Source organism: Hyperolius riggenbachi, chromosome 4 (genome assembly GCF_040937935.1).
Source record: "Hyperolius riggenbachi isolate aHypRig1 chromosome 4, aHypRig1.pri, whole genome shotgun sequence".
Lineage (NCBI taxonomy): Eukaryota > Metazoa > Chordata > Amphibia > Anura > Hyperoliidae > Hyperolius > Hyperolius riggenbachi.
This window is the reverse complement of record NC_090649.1, coordinates 70131524-70155694: the sequence shown is the minus strand read 5'-3', so window position 1 is coordinate 70155694 and position 24171 is coordinate 70131524. Positions and strand designations below refer to the sequence as shown.

The window sequence follows — 24171 nt, the reverse complement described above, 5'->3', positions numbered from 1 at the left end:
TCCTCTCTAAAGTCTCCACAAGGGCCTGCTGGTATTCTTCCATTTTAACCTGTCTGACTCTTTCTTCAAGCAGTTTTGGAACATTGTGTTTGTACCGTGGATCCAGAAGGGTATAAACCCAGTAATTGGTGTTGTCCAGAATGCGCACAATGCGTGGGTCGCGTTCAATGCAGTCTAGCATGAATTGAGCCATGTGTGCCAGAGTCCTGCCAGAATCCTCATCATCCTCTTGTGATAGTTGTTGTGATGCATCATAGTTGTCACCTTCTTCCTGGTCTGCTTCTGCTGACCATTCGCGCTGAATTGTGGGAGTCCAACGTGCACCGCTCTGGCCCTCGTCAGTGGTGGCATGAAATTCCTGCTCCAACTCCAGCTGTTCCTCCTCCTCTTCTTCGTCATAGCTGCTGGGGCCAGCGTTTCCTGAGGCGGATGGCCTAATGTTGGTACCATCACGCTGATCGTTTTCTCCTTCAGATTCCCCCAGTTGCATCATGACAGCTGTTTCCTTGATTTTCAACATTGACCTCTTCAGTAAACACAGCAGTGATATGGTAATGCTGACTGAAGAGTTGTCACTGCTCACAAGCAACGTGGATTGCTCAAAATTTTGGAGGACTTGGCAGAGGTCCAACATGTTGGCTCAATCGGATCCACAGAAGCTTGGCAGCTGTCCGGATGCGCCTCGGTACTGCGCCGTCATGTACTGGACCACTGCACTCTTCTGCTCGCAAAAGCGGGCTAGCATGTGCAGCGTAGAATTCCAGCACGTAGGGACATCACACAGCAAGCGATGGTGGGGGAGATTGAAGCGCTCCTGCATCTTGGCGAGTGCCCCCGAAGCAGTACTGGAATTTCTACAATGTTTGGCCACTCGACGCACCTTCAACAGAAGATCGGCCACGCCTGGGTATGTCCTTAGGAACCGCTGAACTACTAGGTTCATCACGTGCGCCAGGCAAGGGATGTGTGTCAGCTTAGCCAACCTTAAAGCGCGAATGAGATTACTCCCATTATCACACACAACCATGCCCGGTTTCAGGTCCAGCGGTGCCAGCCACAAATCCGTCTGTTCCTTTATTCCCCTCCAAATTTCCTCCCCTGTGTGCTGCTTATCCCCAAGGCAGATCAGCTTCAGCAACGCTTGCTGACGCATGCCAACAGCTGTGCTGCACTGCTTCCACGATCCTACTGCTGCTGGGTTAGCGTTTCCGGATGAGGTACAGCTTTGAGATGCGTTGGAGGAGAAGGAGTCAGAGAGGTAGGTGCTGCTGTTATTATCCAGTGGGAAGGACGGCGGTGCAGCTGTTTGCGGCGTGGGCAACACCCGCGCCATAGCAGGTGAGGAATCGCTGCCAGGCTCCACAAGGTTCACCCAGTGCGCGGTAAGGGAGATGTATCGACCCTGGCCGAACGCACTCGTCCAGGTGTCAGTGGTGAGGTGAACCTTGCAGGCAACGGCATTCTTCAAGCTTCGGGTTATTTTGCTGACCACGTGCTCATGCAACTCAGGCACTGCAGAGCGCGTAGCGGCTGGGAACCACGTAACGTGGGATGGCCACTGACATCATGCCCTTGAAGCTGTTTGTCTCCACCACTCGATATGGCAGCATTTCGCAGGCCAGAAGCTTGGCTATGCTGGCTGTTACTGCCACGGCCCGGGGGTCATTTGCTGGCAATTTCCTTTTGCGCTCAAACATCTCCGAGACAGAAAACTGAACCGTAGGGCTGCACACTGAAGGGCTGTTGGTTGTTGTGTTTGATGAACACTGGGAGACCTCAAGGGCACTACTCCGGAAAGTGACAGTGTCAGCGTCGTCTGATGTTTGTGAATGTTGTGAACCACGCAATGGCTGGGCTACTGCTGCTGCTGAGGCGGGTCTGGTGGTGAGTCTGGTGACCCTCAAGGGAGGCAGTGTTGCTGGTACCCTGTCCTGCCGCGTTTGCCCACAGAGTGGGATGTTTGGATAGCATGTGGCAGCTCATGCTGGTGGTGGAGAGGTTGTTAATACTTTTCCCCCTGCTCAGGCGGGTCTTGCACACCTTGCAAATCGCCATAGTACCATCCTCAGTGCAGTCTTCAAAGAAAGCCCAGACTTTGGAGCACCTGCCTTGCTGGCGATTTCTGTTTGCGCCTCTTTTGCCTCTCACTTGAACTTCCATGCTTGTGGTGCCTGAAATTGCGCGTCGCCTACCTTGTGGCACAAGGCGAACTCGTGCAGCAGTGGGTTCTTCAACAGACTCATCTGTGCTGCTGCTACGACGGCGATGTTCTCATTCACAAACAAAGTCTGGGTCTATGTCCACATTGTCCATACCCTCCTCTTCCATCTCCTCAAACTCGTCATATGTCATTGTGGGGGGCCGCCGCCGTGGAGTAGAGCTCCCCAGAACAACCTCTGCGCAGCTCACTCCAACGTCGTCTTCCAGATCTTGTCAGCCGACCTCCTGCAATTGCAACCCCTCCTGCCCAACTTGCTCTGGGATTTGGGTTTCAAAGTCCTCGGACTCGCCTTGTATTTCAGTGCGCGGTGCATTTCCCACAGTTAATGGTTGTGAATCCGGGCACAACATTTCTGGCTGTTCCTCCATTGACCTTTCAAAGGTGGAAGTTTGTTGGGCTGGGAATAGCTCCTGCGAATACCCCATTGTGTCCTGAGGTAATTCATCGGACTGGTTATCTGGCAGTTGTGTGTGTGGTGTCACTGCCGGTTGTGTCAGCTTTGTGCCCAATAGCTTTGTGCCCACTGGCTCCTTGTAACTGTCTGAGGACTCGGACCTCGTGCGTGATGTGCTGGTGCTGCTTAACCCACTGCTGGACGCTTGAGAGGTCATCCAAGTAATTATCTGGTCCTGTTCTTTTGGATTTGTGAGTGTTGTTGTCCTGGACAACATGGGCGGTATTGAGTGGGTTTTCTTGGGTGCTCCCCTGTGGCCTGTACGTGAACCGTCAGGGGAAACACCTCTTCCCTTGCCCCTCCCTCTTTCACCGGATTTCTTCCTCATTTCACTTATCCTTAAAGTACATGCTGACTGGCAGCAGTACAGTGGCAGTACAGAAATGCTATACAGTGGTGGGTGAGCGGTGTACCACTATTGCCAGCAGCGACACAGAGCACAATGCTATACAGTGGTGGGTGAGCGGTGTACCACTATTCCCAGCAGCGACACAAAGCACAATGCTATACAGTGGCGGGTGAGCGGTGTACTACTGTTCCCAGCAGACACAGAGTGGCAGTAAACACAATAATGCTATATAGTGCTGGGTGAGCGGTGTACACAGAGTGGCAGTAAACACAATGCTATATAGTGTGGCTGAGCGAGCGGTGTACTACTGTTCCCAGCAGACACAGAGTGGCAGTAAACACAATGCTATATAGTGTGGCTGAGCGAGGTACACAGAGTGGCAGTAAACACAATGCTATATAGTGTGGCTGAGCGAGCGGTGTACTACTGTTCCCAGCAGACACAAAGGGCTCGATTCACAAAGTGGTGCTAACCTAGTTAGAGACTTTAGGCTTGATAACCATTGCACCATGCTGGTGAAAAGCCAGTTTAGGCGTGATAAGTTTAGGTGTGATAAGTTTAGGTGTGATAAGTTTAGGCATGCTAAGTTTAGATAAGAGTAGATAGCGTGCAAAGTCCCGCACGCAAAGCAGCGCCATTAAACTCTATGGGCTCGATTCACAAAGCGGTGCTAACCCAGTTAGAGACTTTAGGCATGATAACCATTGCACCATGCTGGTGAAAAGCCAGTTTAGGCGTGATAAGTTTAGGTGTGATAAGTTTAGGTGTGATAAGTTTAGGCATGCTAAGTTTAGATAAGTTTAGATCGCTTGCAAAGTCCCGCACGCAAAGCAGCGCCATTAAACTTTATACAAAGTGCACCAGTCTTTGCTAGCGTAAAACTTTTGATCAGCTGTGCACTGCGGTGCTAACGCAGTTGGCGCTTAAACTTAGCATGCCTAAACTTATCACACCTAAACTTATCATGCCTAAACTTATCACACCTAAACTTATCACACCTAAACTTATCATGCCTAAACTGAGTTTAGGCATGATAAAGGGCTTTTCACCAGGGTGCTAACTGTTAGCACCGCTTTGTGAATCAAGCCCTATGCGAAGTGCACCAGACTTTGCTAGCGCAAAACTTTTGATCAGCTGTGCACTGCGGTGCTAACGCAGTTGGTGCTTAAACTTATCATGCCTAAACTTATCACACCTAAACTTATCATGCCTAAACTTATCACACCTAAACTTATCACACCTAAACTTATCATGCCTAAAATGAGTTTAGGTGTGATAAAGGGCTTTTCACCAGCGTGCTAACTGTTAGCACCGCTTTGTGAATCAGGCCCTAAGTGGCAGTAAACACAATGCTATATAGTGTGGCTGAGCGAGGTACACAGAGTGGCAGTAAACACAATGCTATATAGTGTGGCTGAGCAAGCAGTGTACTACTGTTCCCAGCAGACACAGAGTGGCAGTAAACACAATGCTATATAGTGTGGCTGAGCGAGGTACACAGAGTGGCAGTAAACACAATGCTATATAGTGTGGCTGAGCGAGCAGTGTACTACTGTTCCCAGCAGACACAGAGTGGCAGTAAACACAATGCTATATATTGTGGCTGAGCGAGGTACACAGAGTGGCAGTAAACACAATGCTATATAGTGTGGCTGAGCGAGCAGCGTACTACTGTTCCCAGCAGACACAGAGTGGCAGTAAACACAATGCTATATAGTGTGGCTGAGCGAGCGGTGTACTACTGTTCCCAGCAGCGACACACAATGACTGGGGGACCCTGGCTAGCGTGGCTGGAGCGCGAACTACCCTGCCTGCCTACCCAAAGCTAAACCCACAGACAAATGGCGGAGATATGACGTGGTTCGGGTATTTATTTACCCGAACCACGTGACAGTTTGGCCAATCAGAGCGCGTTCGGGTCCGAACCACGTGACCCGTTCGGCCAATCACAGCGCTAGCCGAACGTTCGGGGAACGTTCGGCCATGCGCTCTTAGTTCGGCCATGTGGCCGAACGGTTTGGCCGAACACCATCACGTGTTCGGCCGAACTCGAACATCACCCGAACAGGGTGATGTTCTGCAGAACCCGAACAGTGGCGAACACTGTTCGCCCAACACTAGTACACAGCCAGACAAGAGCGCGGACATCCAGGGAGCATGGAGAGGGGCAGAGCATGCACCAGCCCTGTGCTGTACACAGCCAGACAAGAGAGCGGACATCCAGAGAGCGCGGAGAGGGGCAGAGCATGCTCCGGCCCTGTGCTGTACACAGCCAGACGAGAGCACGGACCTACAGGGAGCGCGGAGAGGGGCAGAGTATGCACAAGCCCTGTGCTATAAACAGCCAGACAAGAGCGCGGACATCCAGAGAGCGCGGAGAGGGGCAGAGCATGCACCAGCCCTGTGCTATAAACAGCCAGACGAGAGCGCGGACATCCAGGGAGCGCGGAGAGGGGCAGAGCATGCTACAAGCCCTGTGCTGTACACAGCCAGACGAGAGCTCGGACATCCAGAGAGCGCGGAGAGGGGCAGAGCATGCACCAGCCCTGTGCTATAAACAGCCAGACGAGAGTGCGGACATCCAGGGAGCGCGGAGAGGGGCAGAGCATGCACCAGCCCTGTGCTGTACACAGCCAGAGGAGAGCTCGGACATTCAGGGAGCGCGGAGAGGGGCAGAGCATGCACCAGCACTGTGCAGTACACAGCCAGACAAGAGCACGGACATCCAGGGAGCGCGGAGAGGGGCAGAGCATGCACCAGCCCTGTGCTGTACACAGCCAGAGGAGAGCGCGGACATCCAGGGAGCGCGGAGAGGGGCAGAGCATGCACCAGCCCTGTGCTGTACACAGCCAGACGAGAGCTCGGACATCCAGAGAGCGCGGAGAGGGGCAGAGCATGCACCAGCCCTGTGCTATAAACAGCCAGACAAGAGTGCGGACATCCAGAGAGCGCGGAGAGGGGCAGAGTATGCACTGGTTCTATGGCTTCCATTTCACTGATTCCAGTAAGAGCCATGGAAGGGAAGAAGAGTGGCACAACGGAGGGGAGGCCGGCGATACAGGGAGACCTGTAAACATTAACTTAACCCATAATACACTTATAATGATGTTTAGTTAAAGGATATCCAAGGCGGCAAATAAAACTTAGCTTTACTTACCTGGGGCTTCTTTCAACCCCTAGAAGCCACGTGTGTCTCTTGCTGCAGAGGCGCCTTATTTGTGGCTACAAGCACTATTAGGCACTGCTATTTGGCCTGAGGAAGTGGGTATGCACCCACGAAACGCGTTGCCAGTGCAATAAAATTCTATGAATACATGAATTTGTCTTCATTGAGGTAAGCCACCTCACTTTTTTCATTTATTTGTTTTTAACGTATTTCATCTGCTCTGGGCGCCTCTTCCCCCTTTACCTCTTGCTGCAGCTTCGGACTTTTCCCGGTCCCGCTGGAAGCTACTGCAGTATCGCCGACCCCTGAAAGGTTGGCATGTTCTGTACATGCGCGGGCGCAGGTAAGTATAGCTAACTTTTATCTCTCACCTCGGATATCCTTTAAGAATTTTCCATGTCAATTAATTAGGAAGTCATTGCATTGTTTCTCTTTACATTTTTTCACATACATACAAATTGTATAATGTTTTGACTAACATCTTTAAAGGACGAGGTGAAAATGATAATAGAATAAACTATTGTATTTATCCTCCTTCTCCTGAAAATGACGTTTTAAATATTCCACAATTGTATTTTCTATGTAAAAAAGAACTGTTGCGAAAATCTTAAAGTTTAAAACACATACAAATAAGAATTATGTGTCTCCCAGACTAAAATGAGCCATACATTACTTTTCTCCTATGTTGCTGTCATCTACTGTAAGTAGTAGAAATCTGACATTACTGACAGATTTTGTACTAGCCCATCTTCTCATGGGGGGGGGGGGGGGTCTCAGGGTTTTCTTTATCTTTAAAAGAACTTAGTGGATGGCAGTTGCTCCGTCCTACTGCCAAATTAGTGTGCAGCGAGCAGGGAGGCTGGCCAGCATCTTTGTATTAATCATTTTCAGGGCATGTCTTTATAAAGAATAAAGGCCATGCTGAGAATCCCCCATGAAGGGATGGACTAGCCCAAAATCTGTCGGTAATGTCAGATTTCTACTAAGTGACAGCAACATAGGAGAGAAGTAGTTTTTACTCTGGAAGAAAATTACTTTTTATTTGTATGTGTTTATTTTATTTTAAGATTTCCACGACAGTTCCTCTTTAAATCTACTTTTTAAGTTTTTACTGTTTTATTGTTTTTGCTCAATGACACATTCATTGAAGTATGCCAGAGCTAAAATCTATGAACTATTGACCCTTTTTATCTCTTCCCTGGTCTCTGAAGCCATTTTCTGCAAGGAAAGTGTTTTATAGTTGTAATTTCTTATCAGTGAGGGTCACACTGTAGTCTAACCCAGTCCTGACTCAGGCAGTAACTGCCACTTAACTCTTTCAGGCAGAGAAAGAAAAAAAAGTAACACAGCATAGTTATTTGTGTGCTTAGCACTGTACATACACATGCCTATCTCATTGTGTCTCATGCCACCTCAGGTATCCTTTAAACCTCTTTCCAACCTTGACTATTATGCCTTAATTCAATACTAAAGAGAACTTAACCACTTGCCGACCGCCCACTGCACAGAGACGGCCGGCAAGTGGATCCCGCAAGGACCGCCGCATACACAGAGGCGGCGGTCCTTGTACGGGCATGGGCGGAGCGATCGCATCATTCGTGACGCAATCAGCCACCGGCGCCTGGCTCCGCCCCCCTCGCGCTGTAACCCGCCGGCCGTTCCAGCGCCGGCGGGTTACTAGCACCCGGATCGCCGCATACAAAGTGTATAATACACTTTGTAATGTATACAAAGTGTATTATACAGGCTGCCTCCTGCCCTGGTGGTCCCAGTGTCCGAGGGACCACCAGGGCAGGCTGCAGCCACCCTAGTCTGCACCCAAGCACACTGATTTCCCCCCCCCTGCTCCCTGATCGCCCACAGCACCCCTCAGACCCTCCCCCTGCCCACCCCCAGACCACTGTTTGCACCCAATCACCCCCCTAATCACCCATCAATCATTCCCTGTCGCTATCTGTAAACGCTATTTTTTTTATTCCCTAAACTGCCCCCTGCTCCCTCCTGATCACCCCCCCACTCCTCAGATTCTCCCCAGACCCCCCCCCCCCCAGACCCCCTCCCCCCCTGTGTACTGTATGCATCTATCCCCCTGATCACCTGTCAATCACCTGTCAATCACCTGTCAATCACGTATCAATCACCCATCAATCACCCCCTGTCACTGCCACCCATCAATCAGCCCCTAACCTGCCCCTTGCGGGCAATCTGATCACCCACCCACACCAATAGAACGCCCGCAGATCAGACGTCAGATCACCTCCCAAGTGCAGTGTTTACATCTGTTCTCTACCCTAAACACCCACTAATTACCCATCAATCACCACCTGTCACTGTTACCCATCAGATCAGACCCTAATCTGCCCCTTGCGGGCACCCAATCACCGGCCTACACGCTCAGATTGCCCTCAGACCCCCCCCCTTATCAATTCGCCAGTGCATTATTTACATCTGTTCTTCCCTGTAATAAACCACTGATCACCTGTCAATCACCCATCAATCACCCCCTGTCACTGCCACCCATCAATCACCCCCTGTCACTGCCACCCATCAATCAGCCCCTAACCTGCCCCTTGCGGGCAATCTGATCACCCACCCACACCAATAGATCGCCCGCAGATCCGACGTCAGATCACCTCCCAAATGCATTGTTTACATCTGTTCTCTACCCTAAACACCCACTAATTACCCATCAATCACCCCCTGTCACTGCTACCCATCATATTAGACCCCTATCTGCCCCTAGGGCACTCAATCACCCGCCCACACCCTCAGAACGCCCTCAGACCCCAGCCCTGATCACCTCGCCAGTGCATTGCTTGCATCTATTCCCCCCTCTAATCACACCTTGAGACACCCATCAATCACCTCCTGTCACCCCCTAGCACACCTACCCATCAGATCAGGCCCTAATTTGCCCCGTGTGGGCTCCTGATCACTCGGCCAAACCCTCAGATCCCCCTTTAGACCCCCTTCCGATCACCTCCCCAGTGCATTGATTGCATCTATTTTCTCCTCTAACCACCCCCTGAGACACCCATCAATCACCTCCTGTCACCCCCCCTAGCACTCCTATCCATCAGATCAGGCCCAATACAACCTGTCATCTAAAAGGCCACCCTGCTTATGACCGGTTCCACAAAATTCGCCCCCTCATAGACCACCTGTCATCAAAATTTGCAGATGCTTATACCCCTGAACAGTCATTTTGAGACATTTGGTTTCCAGACTACTCACGGTTTTGGGCCCGTAAAATGCCAGGGCGGTATAGGAACCCCACAAGTGACCCCATTTTAGAAAAAAGACACCCCAAGGTATTCTGTTAGGTGTAAGACGAGTTCATAGATTTTATTTTTTTGTCAAAAGTTAGCGGAAATTGATTTTTATTGTTTTTTTTCCCCAAAGTGTCATTTTTCACTAACTTGTGACAAAAAATAAAATCTCACATGAACTCGCCACACATCTAACGGAATACCTTGGCGTGTCTTCTTTCTAAAATGGGAGAGCTGTAGCAAGTACAGAAAGAGAAAGAAAAAACCGCAGGGGTACCAGGAGCCCTTTTGGTGTATTATCTTCTGATAAGCGGTTAAGAAGTAAGAGTAGTAATTTTACTCACAAGTGTAGGTTGCTACCGAAGCAACCACTCTTCATAGCATGTAGGGAAGTCCCGTCCCCACTCGGCCTTTAAAAGGATTGGTCGCAGCTCCTTTGGAAAAATTTCACTTCTGAGTAGTCTTGAAGAACCCCACCAAAGGGGCAGTGATGAGCAAATCCGATCCGGATGCTACTCGGATAGTAGCTATCCGGACTTCTCCCAGTAATGCACTGCGGCCTGGGCGGGGGATTTAATCCTTACCTATCATGACGTCTTCTTCGTCCGTCCCTCGGCGCCTCCCACGATGCGCTCCACTCCGGCGTCACATGACTAAAAAAACACTTCCTCCTTCCGGGTTGAAGGAGGAAGTGTGTAGTCACGTGACGCCGGAGTGGAACGCATCGTGGGAGACGCCGAAGGACGGACGAAGAAGACGTCATGATGGGTAAGGATTAAACCCCCCGCCCAGGCCGCAATGCATTACTGGGAGAAATCCGGATAGCTACTATCTGAGTAGCATCCGGATCGGATTTGCTCATCACTGCAAAGGGGTAATACTAAGTCGTAGTTTTCGAAAAGGAAAGGAGGCGCCCTTGTAGTGTGTTCTGTATTAACTTATGCAAAGAGACTTTGCTCGGTGTGGAATTAGATAGTTTTATTAATAATAAAAGCACTTTGGACCAGTGAAATCCTAAAGGTACTCATTGGACTTTGGGCCCCTTAGCGCAGTTAGGGTGCAAAAAAGTGCCACACATGTGGTATCGCCGTACTCAGGAGAAGTAGTATAATGTGTTTTGGGGTGTATTTTTACACATACCCATGCTGAGTGGGAGAAATATCTCTGTAAATGGACAATTGTGTGTAAAAAAAAATCAAACAATTGTCATTTACAGAGATATTTCTCTTACCCAGCATGGGTATGTGTAAAAATACACCCCAAAACACAATATACTACTTCTCCTGAGTACGGCAATACCACATGTGTGGCACTTTTTTGCAGCCTAACTGCGCTAAGGGGCCCAAAGTCCAATGAGCACCTGTAGGCTTTACAGGGGTGCTTACAAATTAGCACCCCCCAAAATGCCAGGACAGTAAACACACCCCACAAATGACCCCATTTTGGAAAGTAGACACTTCAAGGTATTCAGAGAGGGGCATGGTGAGTCCGTGGCAGATTTCATTTTTTTTTTTTGTCTCAAGTTAGCAGAAATGGAAACTTTTTTTTTTCTTGTCACAAACTGTCATTTTCTGCTAACTTGTGACAAAAAATAATATCTTCTATGAACTCACTATGCCTCTCAGTGAATACTTTGGGATGTCTTCTTTCCAAACTGGGGTCATTTGGGGTGTATTTATACTATCCTGGAATTCTAGCCCCTCATGAAACATGACAGGTGGTCAGAAAAGTCATAGATGCTACAAAATGGGAGAATTCACTTTTTGCACCATAGTTTGTAAACGCTATAACTTTTACCCAAACCAATAAATATAGGCTGAATGGGTTTTTTTTTAATCAAAAACATGTTTGTCCACATTTTTCGTGCTGCATGTATACAGAAATTTTACTTTATTTGAAAAATGTCAGCACAGAAATTTAAAAAAATCATTTTTTTTTACAAAATTCATGTCTTTTTTGATGAATATAATAAAAAGTAAAATTCGCAGCAGCAATCAAATAGCACCAAAAGAAAGCTTTATTAGTGACAAGAAAATGAGCCAAAATTCATTTAGGTGGTAGGTTGTATGAGCGAGCAATAAACCGTGAAAGCTGCAGTGGTCTGAATGGAAAAAAAGGGTCTGGTTTAAGGGGGGTAAAGCCCATGGTCCTCAAGTGGTTAAAGTGAGAGGAATACAGAAGATCCCATCTTCATTTTCTAATAAACAATGCCAGTCGCCTGACATCTGTGCTGCTGCTCTGCCCCTAATACTATCAGTCACTGGCCCAGAATGAGCAGCAGATCAGATGCTGGGACTCTGGTGTGACTCCGCTGGCTGCAGGCTTGTTGCAGGTGTGTGACTCAAACACAACTAAAGCCAAAAGCTTAGCATCACAGCCAGGCAACTGGCATTGTTTATATGGGAATGAAGATGACACCCTCCATACACCTCTCATTTCAGGTTCCCTATTACTCTTTCATATTTGACTTACACTTCAGATATGTGACAATGTGACGTCCAAATCATAAGCATACCATAGTTTTCGTAAAGTTTCTGAAACCTGCCAGGTGACCGGATTACAAACATTCTCACCAGCAGCAATACGCCTAGAGGAGGGGTGGATGATAGACAGTGACCTTAATCTAAACAGAAAATGCTGCAGTTCACAGATTCCTCACTATATGAAAACTACATTGTTTTTGTTCACCTTATTTTTTTTTATCCCTCCCCCTTTAGAACTGAACATCTCTCCAAGATTGGCATTAAAACTGGGTTAGGAGTTAGGAGTCAGTGTTTGTGCAGTGGGGGGTTAGGCATAACCAGGTAGGAAGTTTGTGCGAGGGGGGCAGGGGATGTTTAGAGTTAATGTAAATAGAAACCAATTCCACAACTGTCTCAAAAATGCACATGCAAAATTTACTTTAATGTTGCCATAGCAAGGTATAAGTTCACTCGATTAAAATCAATTAAAAACACTTTTCATGTTATCTGCGCGCATAAACACAAAACGGCTTAGCAGTTATTGTGTGAAACAATCGCCCAGCAGAGCCTCTGCAAAACGTCCACACCACTGTCAATCAAGCCTGTTGGGATTTCCCACCACCAAATATTCTCACCATGTAGTGGCATGCAGCTTTCCCTCCTCTAACTATAGGGGCAATGCAACCTAGAGGTCATTGCAATACTTGTTTGCACATCAAACTTTTTCGTATATACACAATCTTTTAAAAGGTTCCTCTATAATGCCCGATGCTTTCACATGGAGTATACAAACTTTTCCTATAGATCCTTATATCACAGTGCAGTCTCTGGGTAGCGGTTCTTACCACCTCCTTTGTTTATCAATTCCTGAGCGTTCAGTGCCGCGGCACCTGCAGCTCCTGCGCTTATACCAGCGCTTCATAAGCCTTCACTTCAGCCATGTGGCAGCAACACAATGTGAAGTGGTGGCTCTGTTTAAAATTGTGGGATACTGAATGATGTTTAGGGTTAAGCGTCAGGTACAAAAGTTTTTGGTAGGGTTAGGCATTGGGGGGGGGGGGGGAATTAGGAAATTTCGGTGTCAGAATAAGCTTAGCTATAATAATATATCGGTATTTAACCCTTAGCCGACCGCTGGGGTGGGGCTTTGCAGGAGATGGTGTGCGCCAATGCGCGCTCATCTCAGCTTGAATGACGGAGCTCTGTTCCGCCATCAGTCTCCCATCGGCGATCGCCACTAGGAGACTGTTAGACGTCTATTTACATTGTACAGTGCTGCGATCTATGGCAGCGCTGTACTGGGGACAGATGTCTGACACGGAGGCCCCCCTGGTAGACAGGAGAGGAATTGGCTCTCATGCTCTGATGCCCATGACAGCCGATTGCCATCATTGGCTGGTGGGGGGAGGGAGGGGCAGTAGTTAAATTAAGAAATAAATGGGTAAATTTATAAAAAAAAATAAAACAAATAAATATTTGTAAAAAGCAAACAAACAAAACAAACATCCCTGCAGCGATCAGAGCCCACCAACAGAAATCTCTGTTAGTGGGCAGAAAAAGGGGGAGGGGGAATCAGTTGTGTGCTGAATTGTATGGCTTGCAGCGAGCACTTAAAGCTGCAGTGGCCTAATTAGTAAAAAATTTCCTGGTCACTAGGGGGGTGCAAGCCTTCGGTCCTTAAGTGGTTAATACCAATATTTTACACTTTAAAAGTAAAATATCGGTATTAAATAAAGATTTTTTTACAAATGGGATTACTGGTCGCCCAAATTTCCACGTGTTTTTTTTCGATAGACGCATCCTGTGCTATTTAATGATCCCTAATCTAGAGCTCAAGAAACCCTGCAGGAACACCCCTGGCGGGTGTTTTAAACAGGGAATTCCTCTCCCTGTGCTCACCTCTGACATAGCGACAAATATTGTTGCTAAACTCGGGGGGCTATAGCGTGGCAGTGGAGGGGCAGAGAGTGTTGGTTGGGGGACACAGAGCCATGTCATTAGGCAGAGAACATGGCTCTGTGTCCCATCTGACCCCGAAGATCCACCTCAGGTTCTCTTTAAAGCTAACTGGCCCAGACCTTGTAAGGTTTTTTGCCTTCCCTTTGATCGACTGAGATATGTGTAGGTTCAGGATGGTGTTTTATTTCTTATTTTTTTTCTGGTTAGACTTGATGGACGAATGTCTTTTTTCAACCAAACTATTATTATTATTTAGTATTTATATAGCGCTGACATCTACCGCAGCGCTGTACAGACAGAGTATATAGTCTTGTCACTAACTGTCCCTCGGAGGAGCTCACAATCTAGTCCCTACCATAGTCATATGTCTATGTATGTGTTGTGTAGTGTAGGTATTGTAGTCTAGGGACAATTTAGGGGAAGCCAATAACTTATCTGTATGTCTATGGGATGTGATGGAAATCGGAGTACCCGGAGGAAACCCACACAGACACAGGGAGAACATACAAACTCCTTGCAGATGTTGACCTGGCTGGGATTTGAACCAGGGACCCAGCGCTGCAAGGCAAGAGCGCTAACCACTATGCCACCATGCTGCCCATAGTATTTAACTATGTAACTATGTTAATTATAACTTATTTTAAAATTTGGACCCCAAATCGCTGCAGTTTTGCGGCGCTTAAATACTTTGCATTGAGCACCCAAAATGCTGCATGTCTTGCAATTTTCCTAATCGCAATCACACTAGTGGGTTCAACGCCATTAGGCAAACAGAGTACCCTAGCGCTATGAGCTCAGCTATGCCACAAAACAAAGTTACGTCTGTATATGATCGTACAGTACCGTAGTGGATGAATTACCTAATGCACACGTGTAGGATAAGACGTGCGCCGTGCTCTAGACCAGTGTTTCTCAACATTTTATTGGTATGTACCCCTTTTAAAACCCTGTACTCACCGAGTACCCCCTAGCATAGTAAACATTATCACAAGTACCCCTTGACAAATATGTTTAATTGTGGTACATGATAATTGGTTTTAAACAATTTCCAAGCATTTACTATTGCTTTTAATTACCTAAAACACTAATTTGATGTTGTTTATATAAGATTTATCATTTTATGAAACTCTAAATTTGTTGTTCTTGGTTAAGTATATCGAGCCTGAGTACCCCCTGGAACCATCAGAAGTACCCCCTGGGGTACACGTACCACACGTTGAGAACCTAGGCTCTAGACTACATTGGCAAAGCGTTTTTGGAATTGCTGGTGATCCAAAAATGCTGATAAAATTGCTCTAGCGTGCCCCAGCCACTGGTCAGCCATGCAGGGTGAGAAGTGTTTAAACTCACAGATGCAAGTTACTTTACATAGAAAGAATTCCTTGCAAGGCAGATAAAAGCATATATAGGCATTACTTTCTATACAATGAGAATTGTTGTTTTAATTAGAAACATATGAGGCATTGCAAATACAACTTTTAGCTTTTTTTTATGCTCCGTCTGCAGATTTATCTGGTAACATTTTGTGATCAGAAGTGAGTTTCCCCTCCTCTCCCCCCCCCCCCCCCCCACTTCCCGTGCGATCAATAACTCTCTAACATCACAAAAAGCAAAGTCCTCAGACCTGGGTGCGGATTGACAACAAGGTCTAATCGAATAAAACAGAAAAAAAAAAAGAAAGAAATTGTAAAAGAAAAGTGTAAAATATATTTAAGAAAAACTTTTTTTTCCCTGTCATTGCAGCTAGTGGCGATCCGGCTATGTCACTCTACACGGCTGACATTGAAATAAGTTTCTCTGACCCCAGTATGACAGAGGAAATCAGAAGTTATTTACAGAATATGAGTATATATGACGTTCTGCCAAACACTACCAGCATCATCAACGTAACCACAACTCCAGGTAAGTCTTCTGCTATATATATACTGTATCACTCTCGCCTTGCAGCGCCCGTCTAAATCCCAGCCAGGGCACTATCTGCATGGCGTTTGTATATTCTCTGTGTGTCTCTGAGGGTTTTCTTCTGGGCACTCCGGTTTCCTCTCACAGCCCAAAAACATACAGATAACAAGTTACATGGCTTCATAAATTTGCCCTGGATTATGATGGACATAGGACGATGGTAGGGATTATATTAGGAGCACCAGTGAGGGACAGTCAGACAGCGATAAGGCTATATATGCTGTATAAAGCTCTGCGGAAGATGTTAGCACAATATACAGTGGGATGCGAAAGTTTGAGCAACGTTGTTAATCGCCATGATTTTCCTGTATAAATCGTTGGTTGTTACGATAAAAAATGTCAGTTAAATATATCATATAGGAGACACACACAGTGATATTTGAGAAGTGTAAAGAAGTTTATTGGATTTACAGAAAGTGTGCAATAATTATTTAAACAAAATTAGGCAGGTGCATACATTTGGGCACCACAAAAAAAGAAATTAAATCAATATTTAGTAGATCTTCCTTTTGCAGAAATTACAGCCTCTAAACGCTTCCTGTAGGTTCCAATGAGAGTCTAGATTCTGGTTGAAGGTATTTTGGACCATTCCTCTTTACAAAACATTTCAAGTTCATTCAAGTTTGATGGCTTCCAACCATGGACCGCTCTCTCTGACTCACACCACAGATTTTCAATTATATTCAGGTCTGGGGACTGAGATGGCCATTCCAGAACGTACTTGTTCCTCTGCATGAATGCCTTAGTGGATTTTAGTTTCATAAGGTTTAATTTAGAAGAACAAAAGACAATGAACATACAATATTATGGGCACTATGCGGTGCTAACCTACTTAGCACGTCTAAAGTCTTTTGGCGTGCTAACCAGGGTGCTAAGTAGGTTAGCACCGATTTTCTCAATCAGATCGCGCGCTAAGTACCGCACGCAAAGTTTTGCGTGCGCAAAGTCCTATGCGTGCACTAAGTCCCATAGGCTTTAATAAAGTTTTGCGCGCGAAAAGCTCGTTTAGACGTGCTGAGGGGGTTTTCACAGGCGTGCTAACAGTTAGCACCGCTTTGTGATTCAAGCCCTATATATGTCACCTTGGGGAAAATCATAAAGGTATAAGAGATTGTAGTCATGAACAACTCCATAGTGTAAACATTTCTAATGGAAATCAGGAGGTGTCACAATTTGGTATATTCAATTAAAGATAGTAAGTTTAGGATAAACCACGAAATTAAAAAAAAAAACAGAACAAAAAAAAAAAAACAGAAATTAAAAAGAAAAAGAAAAGAGAAAAGGAAATAAACAACCCAGAAATCTTTACAGGATTGCCATATTGCCAGGACAAGAAAATGTCTTTAAGCAGCCAGTAAAGTGCTGCGGTGTGATGCCAGGGGGAAGTGAAATTTAAGGTACATTTATTAGTTATAAAAGTAGGGTAGGGCCTAGTCCTTCATTATTGAGGGACGTGATCCAAGGTGTCCAAGTTCTCTGAAAATTTAACATTGTGTCCTCTACTTTAGCTAAAATATTTTCACATATCATTGTAGCAGTGACTTTATTGTATACAGCCGCAGTGGAGAGAGAGAGAAGGTTGCAGCCATGAGGCAGCTAAATGGACCTTAGCAGCACTCATAATAAATTGCAGTAGTCTATGTTGCGGGTGTCTAATACCTGGTGGTTTGTCTCCTAGTAAGGCTACGAATGGATTGAGAGGCAGTCTGGATTGGATTATTGATTGAGATTCATGCCAAATTTCCTGCCAGAAACTGGCAGCAACGGGACAGGTCCACCAAATGTGCCACAAAGAGCCTATTTCCCTACAGCCTCTAAAGCATGTGGGGTCCTTAGATGAGGGGTTAAATAGGCTCTATAAAGTAGTTTAATAGAGGTTTCAAGTATTGAATACTGAAGGCTACCCTTTGTGAGAGTGAGACAACAGTTAGACCACCTGGCGGGAGAAATAGATGTTCTATGTCTTCCTCTCATCTCCTGATGTATCCAGGAGGTGCGTGCTCCGAAGTGTGTTGGGGTGGGGGGGGGGGGCAAAAAAGTGACTGGTATAAAATAGAGATAAGGCCTCCCTCTAGAGGTTTAGATTTGCATCAACTCTTGAACCAAGTATACCCTAGAGAAGAGTCTTGGGATCTAAATTTGGATAGAAAATGGAATATTTGCCATGAGCGAAAAAATTCTGTAGTGGGGAGAATTCGAGCTTGTTTAAATTGTGAAAGCATCATTCATGACATTGAATGCAGAGACAAAATTAGCTACTTTAATTAGACCTCTTTCTAGCCACCATTTGAAGGCATTAGGATCGAAACCTGGGGCAGAATTTTAAAAGACCTCAGTCAATAGGCATATTTTGGATTGAAGTTGCAGGAAAAATCTAAATTTTGCCCATATATTCATGGAATGTTTAGTGATTGGAGAGATATTTGTAGGCCGTTTTGAGGGTTCAGAGAACGCCACATATGTGCTCTTAGTGTGGACTGACCCATTAAATATGATTCAATTTCGACCCATAGAGGGGCTAATGAGTAAGCGTTGACTGCTGCTAGTTGGGACAGCTGAGAGGCGTAGTAGTATAGGGATAATCTAGGAGAATTTAGGCCACCTTCTGCTCTAGGGCTAATTAACATTGTGTGTTTGAACTTGGGTCTCCTACCTGCCCAAATTAATTTATGGCAAGCTTTTTGTAGCTTGTGTATATCAGTCATGCGGACAGGAATGGGGAGGACACGGATCCTTGGTAGGACATTCATTTTCACAGAATGGATCCTACCTGAAAGGGAAATGGGAAATGTTGTCCATTCGTTCATATCTAGAATTGTGTTGGCCAATGGCTCTATTACTAGGGCAAAAATAGCCAGAGACAGGGGGGCAGCCTTGTCTTGTACCCCTTTCTATTTGTATTAGAGAGTTAAGAGAAGAAGGAAGTTTAAGGGTGGCCGAGGGCGTGGAGTATAGGTTATCAATCAGGTGGAAGAATTTAGCCTGTATTCCAAATTTTTTTAATAGTTGCAAGCATGAAGGGCCATCTAATGGTATCAAAAGCCTTCTCCATCCATCCATCTGAAAATGGCGCCTGCGAATAATGGCGCACGGTGTTGCCGCTAATCCGTTTGCTTATCGCTATTTAACGTTAAAGCCTTATCATTATTTAGTGTTAAATCCTTATTGTTATTAAGCGTTAACACACAGAACCCTCTCTGTACCTATCCCCTAACCCCTAAACCCCCCTGGTGGTGCCTAACCCTAACCACCCCCATGGTGGTGCCTAACCCTAAGACCCCCCTGGTGGTGCCTAACCCTAAGACCCTCCTCATAGTGCCTAACTCTAACCACCCCCCTGGTGGTGCCTAACCCTAACCACCCGCATGGTGGTGCCTAACCCTAAGACCCCCCTGGTGGTGCCTAACCCTAAGACCCTCCTCATAATGCCTAACCCTAACCACCCCCCTGGTGGTGCCTAACCCTAACCACCCCCTGGTGGTGCCTAACCCTAACCAACCGCCCGGTGGTGCCTAACCCTAACCACCCCCCTGGTGGTGCCTAACCCTAACCACCCCCTGGTGGTGCCTAACCCTAAGCACCCCCCTGGTGGTGCCTAACCCTAAGATCCCCCATGGTGGTGCCTAACCCTAAGACCCCCCTGGTGGTGCCTAACCCTAAGACCCTCCTCATAGTGCCTAACTCTAACCACCCCCCCTGGTGGTGCCTAACCCTAACCACCCGCATGGTGGTGCCTAACCCTAAGACCCCCCTGGTGGTGCCTAACCCTAAGACCCTCCTCATAATGCCTAACCCTAACCACCCCCCTGGTGGTGCCTAACCCTAACCACCCCCTGGTGGTGCCTAACCCTAACCAACCGCCCGGTGGTGCCTAACCCTAACCACCCCCCTGGTGGTGCCTAACCCTAACCACCCCCTGGTGGTGCCTAACCCTAAGCACCCCCCTGGTGGTGCCTAACCCTAAGATCCCCCTGGTGGTGCCTAACCCTAACCACCCCCTTGAGGTGCCTAACCCTAAGCACCCCCCTGGTGGTGCCTAACCCTAAGACCTCCCTGGTGGTGCCTAACTTTAAGACCTCCCTGGTGGTGCCTAGCCCTAACCTTGACAGTGTTCCATTAAATACATTCACCGTTTTGCAGTTAAATACCTTCTGCAGTTTGGCTTATGTAGGGTGCTATTGATAAATAACGTTACTGTGCGCAATAACGTCTGCTGTTTGGCATATGAACCACGCTATTGATAAATAATGTTACTGTGTGCCTTTTTTCTTCTTTTTTTCCCTGTGCGCCATTATTATGCAGTACTAACGATAAATAGTGATAAGCATATCTTTTTAATGCGGCGCCATTTTTATTAATAGGCGCTGTGTGCCATTATTCACTGATCCGTTCTCCATGTCCAAGGCTAGCAAGGCGGTGGTGAGCTTTTTAGAATGTACATGATGGATAATATTGAGAATCTTTCTTACATTATCTAAAGCTTGATGTGTGGGAATAAACCCTACTTAGTCCCCGTGAACTAAGGAAGGAAGGAGTTTATTCAATCTGGCCGCTAATAGGGAGGTGAGGACCTTATATTCTAAATTTAGAAGGGAGATAGGTCTGTAATTTTAAGTTAACAACATTGGGTCTCTGCCCGGTTTTGGGATTAAGGTAATGGCTGCTTGAAGAAATTCAGGTGGAGGCCTAGAGCCATTTAACATAGAGTTAAAGAATTTGGTTAGAGTGTGATCGATGCGCGCGCGGACACGCTGGCTCGATACCTACGCATTATCGCGCTGTGTATTCCCAGCATAAGGGGCTACAATGGTCCTAAAAGCCCCCTTACTAAAATGCTAAGAAAAACTAAAGTTTGCTTTCTTAAAACAGAAAGAATTTGCGATAATTCAGGTTGGAGTGAGCTTGAGATGTCTCCCACAATGCATCACTGTTGTGCTGAATATATGCAAATTAACATTAATAGTAAGTAGGGGCTTTTAGGACCATTGTAGCCCTTTACACACTCCAATGAGTTCTGGTTCACCATGAGCTTGCTGGTTAGTCTGTACCTCTTGGCTTAAAGGATACCACAACTGAAATGTGACATAATGAGATAGACATGGGTGTGTACAGTGCCTAGCACACAGATAACTATGCTGTGTTCCTTTTTTTCTTTCTCTGCCTGAAAGAGTTAAATATCAGGTATGTAAGTGGCTGACTCAGTCCTGACTCAGACAGGAAGTGACTACAGTGTGACCCTCACTGATAAGAAATTCCCCTTTTTTACCTCTTTCTTGCTCTCAGAAGCCATTTTCTGCTAGGAAAGTGTTTTATAGTTGGAATTTCTTATTAGTGAGGGTCACACTGTAGTCACTTCCTGTCTGAGTCAGGACTGAGTCAGCCACTTACATACCTGATATTTAACTCTTTCAGGCAGAGAAAGAAAAAAAGGAACACAGCATAGTTATCTGTGTGCTAGGCACTGTACATACACATGTCTATCTCATTATGTCACATTTCAGTTGTGGTATCCTTTAAAAGAAAAAGAGTACGCTTTCTGCTAATAAGTCTTCTTCAGACTTTGTTCCTGTATACTGTCAATATGTTAGAGCACACCACCATATGTACATTCAGCATTCAAAAGAGTTACATAGATTTTTCAGCAAATATAAATAAATGTCATTCAGATGCTTTAAAGTGGAGCTGAACTCTTGCACTGGACAGAAGGAAAACAGAGAAATGTACCATGTATGTATTTAGAGAGCCTGTCTAATTCCCCCTCCTCTGTGTCTAATCACAAGTTGTAATTTGATCTCTACAATGTGTCACCTGACTGCCACATCTAAGCTCATTTGAAAGCACAGGATGTTAAAAATATGTCTGCTTCCATAAAAGCAGGAAGTAGACACACTGCAGATTTATTGCAGGATTTGTATCAGCTGTAACAAAGAAATGTTTTTATTTAAAGGTTATGTTGTTGCGTATCTTTTAGAGCAGAGAGGAAGTCCTGAGTTGAGGTCCACTCTAATTACAACAGAACATCCAAAGTGGGTTTTGACAGGATGTTTGCTACTTATGCTACTTACCTGTTCTCTGTTTTGGATGGGCTTCTCTCCGTTGCACTGCCCTGCCACCTGTTTGTGGCTCCGACTGCAGCCAGTCGCACAGAGGACAAAGAAGCAGCGCATGCTCTGGCCACTCGCACTCCCTGTCACCTGTTTGTGGCTCTGACTGCAGCCAGTCGCACAGAGGACAAAGAAGCAGCGCATGCTCTGGCCACTCACACTGCCCTGTCACCTGTTTGTGGCTCTGACTGCAGCCAGTCGCACAGAGGACAAAGAAGCAGCGCATGCTCTGGCCACTCACACTGCCCTGCCACCTGTTTGTGGCTCCGACTGCAGCCAGTCGCACAGAGGACAAAGGAGCAGCGCATGCTCTGGTCACTCGCGCTCCTTGTAATTTTCCGCTCCTGCCCAGATGTGCACAGCAACCGAGGCCGATACAGTGTTATGCATTCTTGACAAGTACCGGTCATACAACAGCGTCATTTCTCAAGTATGCCCAGAAAACAATATCGGCTGCTGTGCACATTCGGGCAGGAGCGCAAATTACAGGAATTATTTGTTGAATGGGGGGCAGAGCAGCACAACTGAAATGAGCCCATTCAAATCAATGATCGCTAGTCAGAGTGTTGGGCAAATATATTTTTTTTTGGGGGGGGGGGGGGAGGGCACTTGGTGACAGCAGGTCTAGGGCACTGGAAAGTATAAATCCGGCCCTGAACGTGCGAGGTGTCCATACAGATGCATAGGAAAATACGTGCAAGCTTTCTTTGCATACAAGTGTGAATGTTGCCTTATGCATTTGTATGCTAAAGAGAAACTGTTACCAAGGATTGAACTTCATCCCAATCAGTAGCTGATATCCCCTTTCCCATGAGAGATCTTTACCTTTTTTCAAATGGATCATCAGGGGGCTCTCTATGGCTGATATTGTGATGAAACCCCTCCCACAGTGTGATGTCAAGACCATGGTCCTGACAGTTTCCTGTCTGTGAGCCTTATTGCATTGTGGGAAATAGCAGCTGTTTACTACTGCCAAGCAACCAGTATTTCCTTCTGTGCATATGTATAGCTATAAGAAAAACAACCTTTTAGCTTATGGCATTGTTAGGGGGTGTGGTTATTGATTATGGCAGTTGGTGCTGTCTGGTTTTTTTTCATGTCTGCCAGTAGTAAAGATGATTACATGCAGGCTGATTGTGGATTAAACAATATGACCAAATTACATAGCGAATATCAATCATTTCTCGAGCCCTCTTCTATTTTTTAACCTTTATTGATTTATTTTTTCCCCTTTTTCGCTAAAGTTCCTCTTTAATGTATTTAATTGTGCCTTTTCTTTTTTGCAGTCTGTATTTTGAATGGGACCAGTGCGGTCTGCTCCTGCGACATAGGTTATGACTGTGTTGGGACCCTTGGAGCATGTACGAGTACCAGCTGCCTGTGTATCACCTCCCTTCCGCTGCAAACCTACTGCATACGTAAGTCTGCGCCACTCCCCCTACTGTTTTTACTTGATTAAGTGGAATCACTTCTGTTTTTATTCACTACACCTAAGTACGTGAAGTAGGGCTATTCAACGCCTGCTGCGAGACCGTGCAGCGCAAAAGCTTGGAGTGGCTATAGCAGTAATGCTATAGTCCACATCCCGCGCACGGGGTCTCTCGGGGATCTGTTGGATCACAGGACCACGAATGACTTCTCCCTCCGAGTTGCGACAACTTATAGGGGGAATAGTATTTAAAGGGACCCTGAACAGGTTATAAAATCAAAAATTTTATTTACCAGGGGCTTCCTCCAGCCCAACAGAGCCCGCGAGGTTCCCCGCCGTCCTCCTGGCTCCTTCCCTGGTCCCCATCCCGGCTCCGTTACATGGTGACTTCGGCCTGAAGTCGTCAGGGCTGCTTCCTACCGAGTACGATAACCGTCATAACGACGGGCGGCGTGAGAATCCTGCTCATGCGCGGTTCAATCTTAGAGAACTGTGCCTGAGCAGGACTCTCACATCGGCTGGCGTGATAGCGCGTAGCCGGCGTGATGATGCATATCGTTCTCGGCTGGAAGCAGCCCTGATGACTTCAGGCCGAAGTCGCTGTATAATGGAACCATGACCAGGGAGGAAGCCAAGAGGAAGCCGGGGGACCTCGCGGGCTACGGTGAGCTTAGGACTCCCCAGGTAAGTGAAAATTCTGATTTTATAACCTGTTCAGGGTCCCTTTAACACCCCCCCCCCTCCAAATTTGTAGGGCAGGGCAGGGTGAGATGTTATTCGGCTCACCCTGCATCGG

At 46.6% G+C, this 24171-nt stretch overlaps 1 protein-coding gene across 4 annotated transcripts in view; it reads left to right on the top strand.

Moving 5' to 3' along the window:
* The window catches only part of LOC137570379 (adhesion G protein-coupled receptor F5-like), a 271619-nt gene that overhangs the window by 59960 nt on the left and 187488 nt on the right, over positions 1 to 24171 (top strand). For all 4 annotated transcript variants that reach the window (XM_068279056.1, XM_068279057.1, XM_068279064.1 and 1 more), the window contains exons 4-5: positions 15624 to 15782; positions 23233 to 23364. In XM_068279056.1, coding sequence (XP_068135157.1) covers positions 15624 to 15782; positions 23233 to 23364 — 291 coding nt within the window. The remainder of the gene's footprint in view (positions 1 to 15623; positions 15783 to 23232; positions 23365 to 24171) is intronic.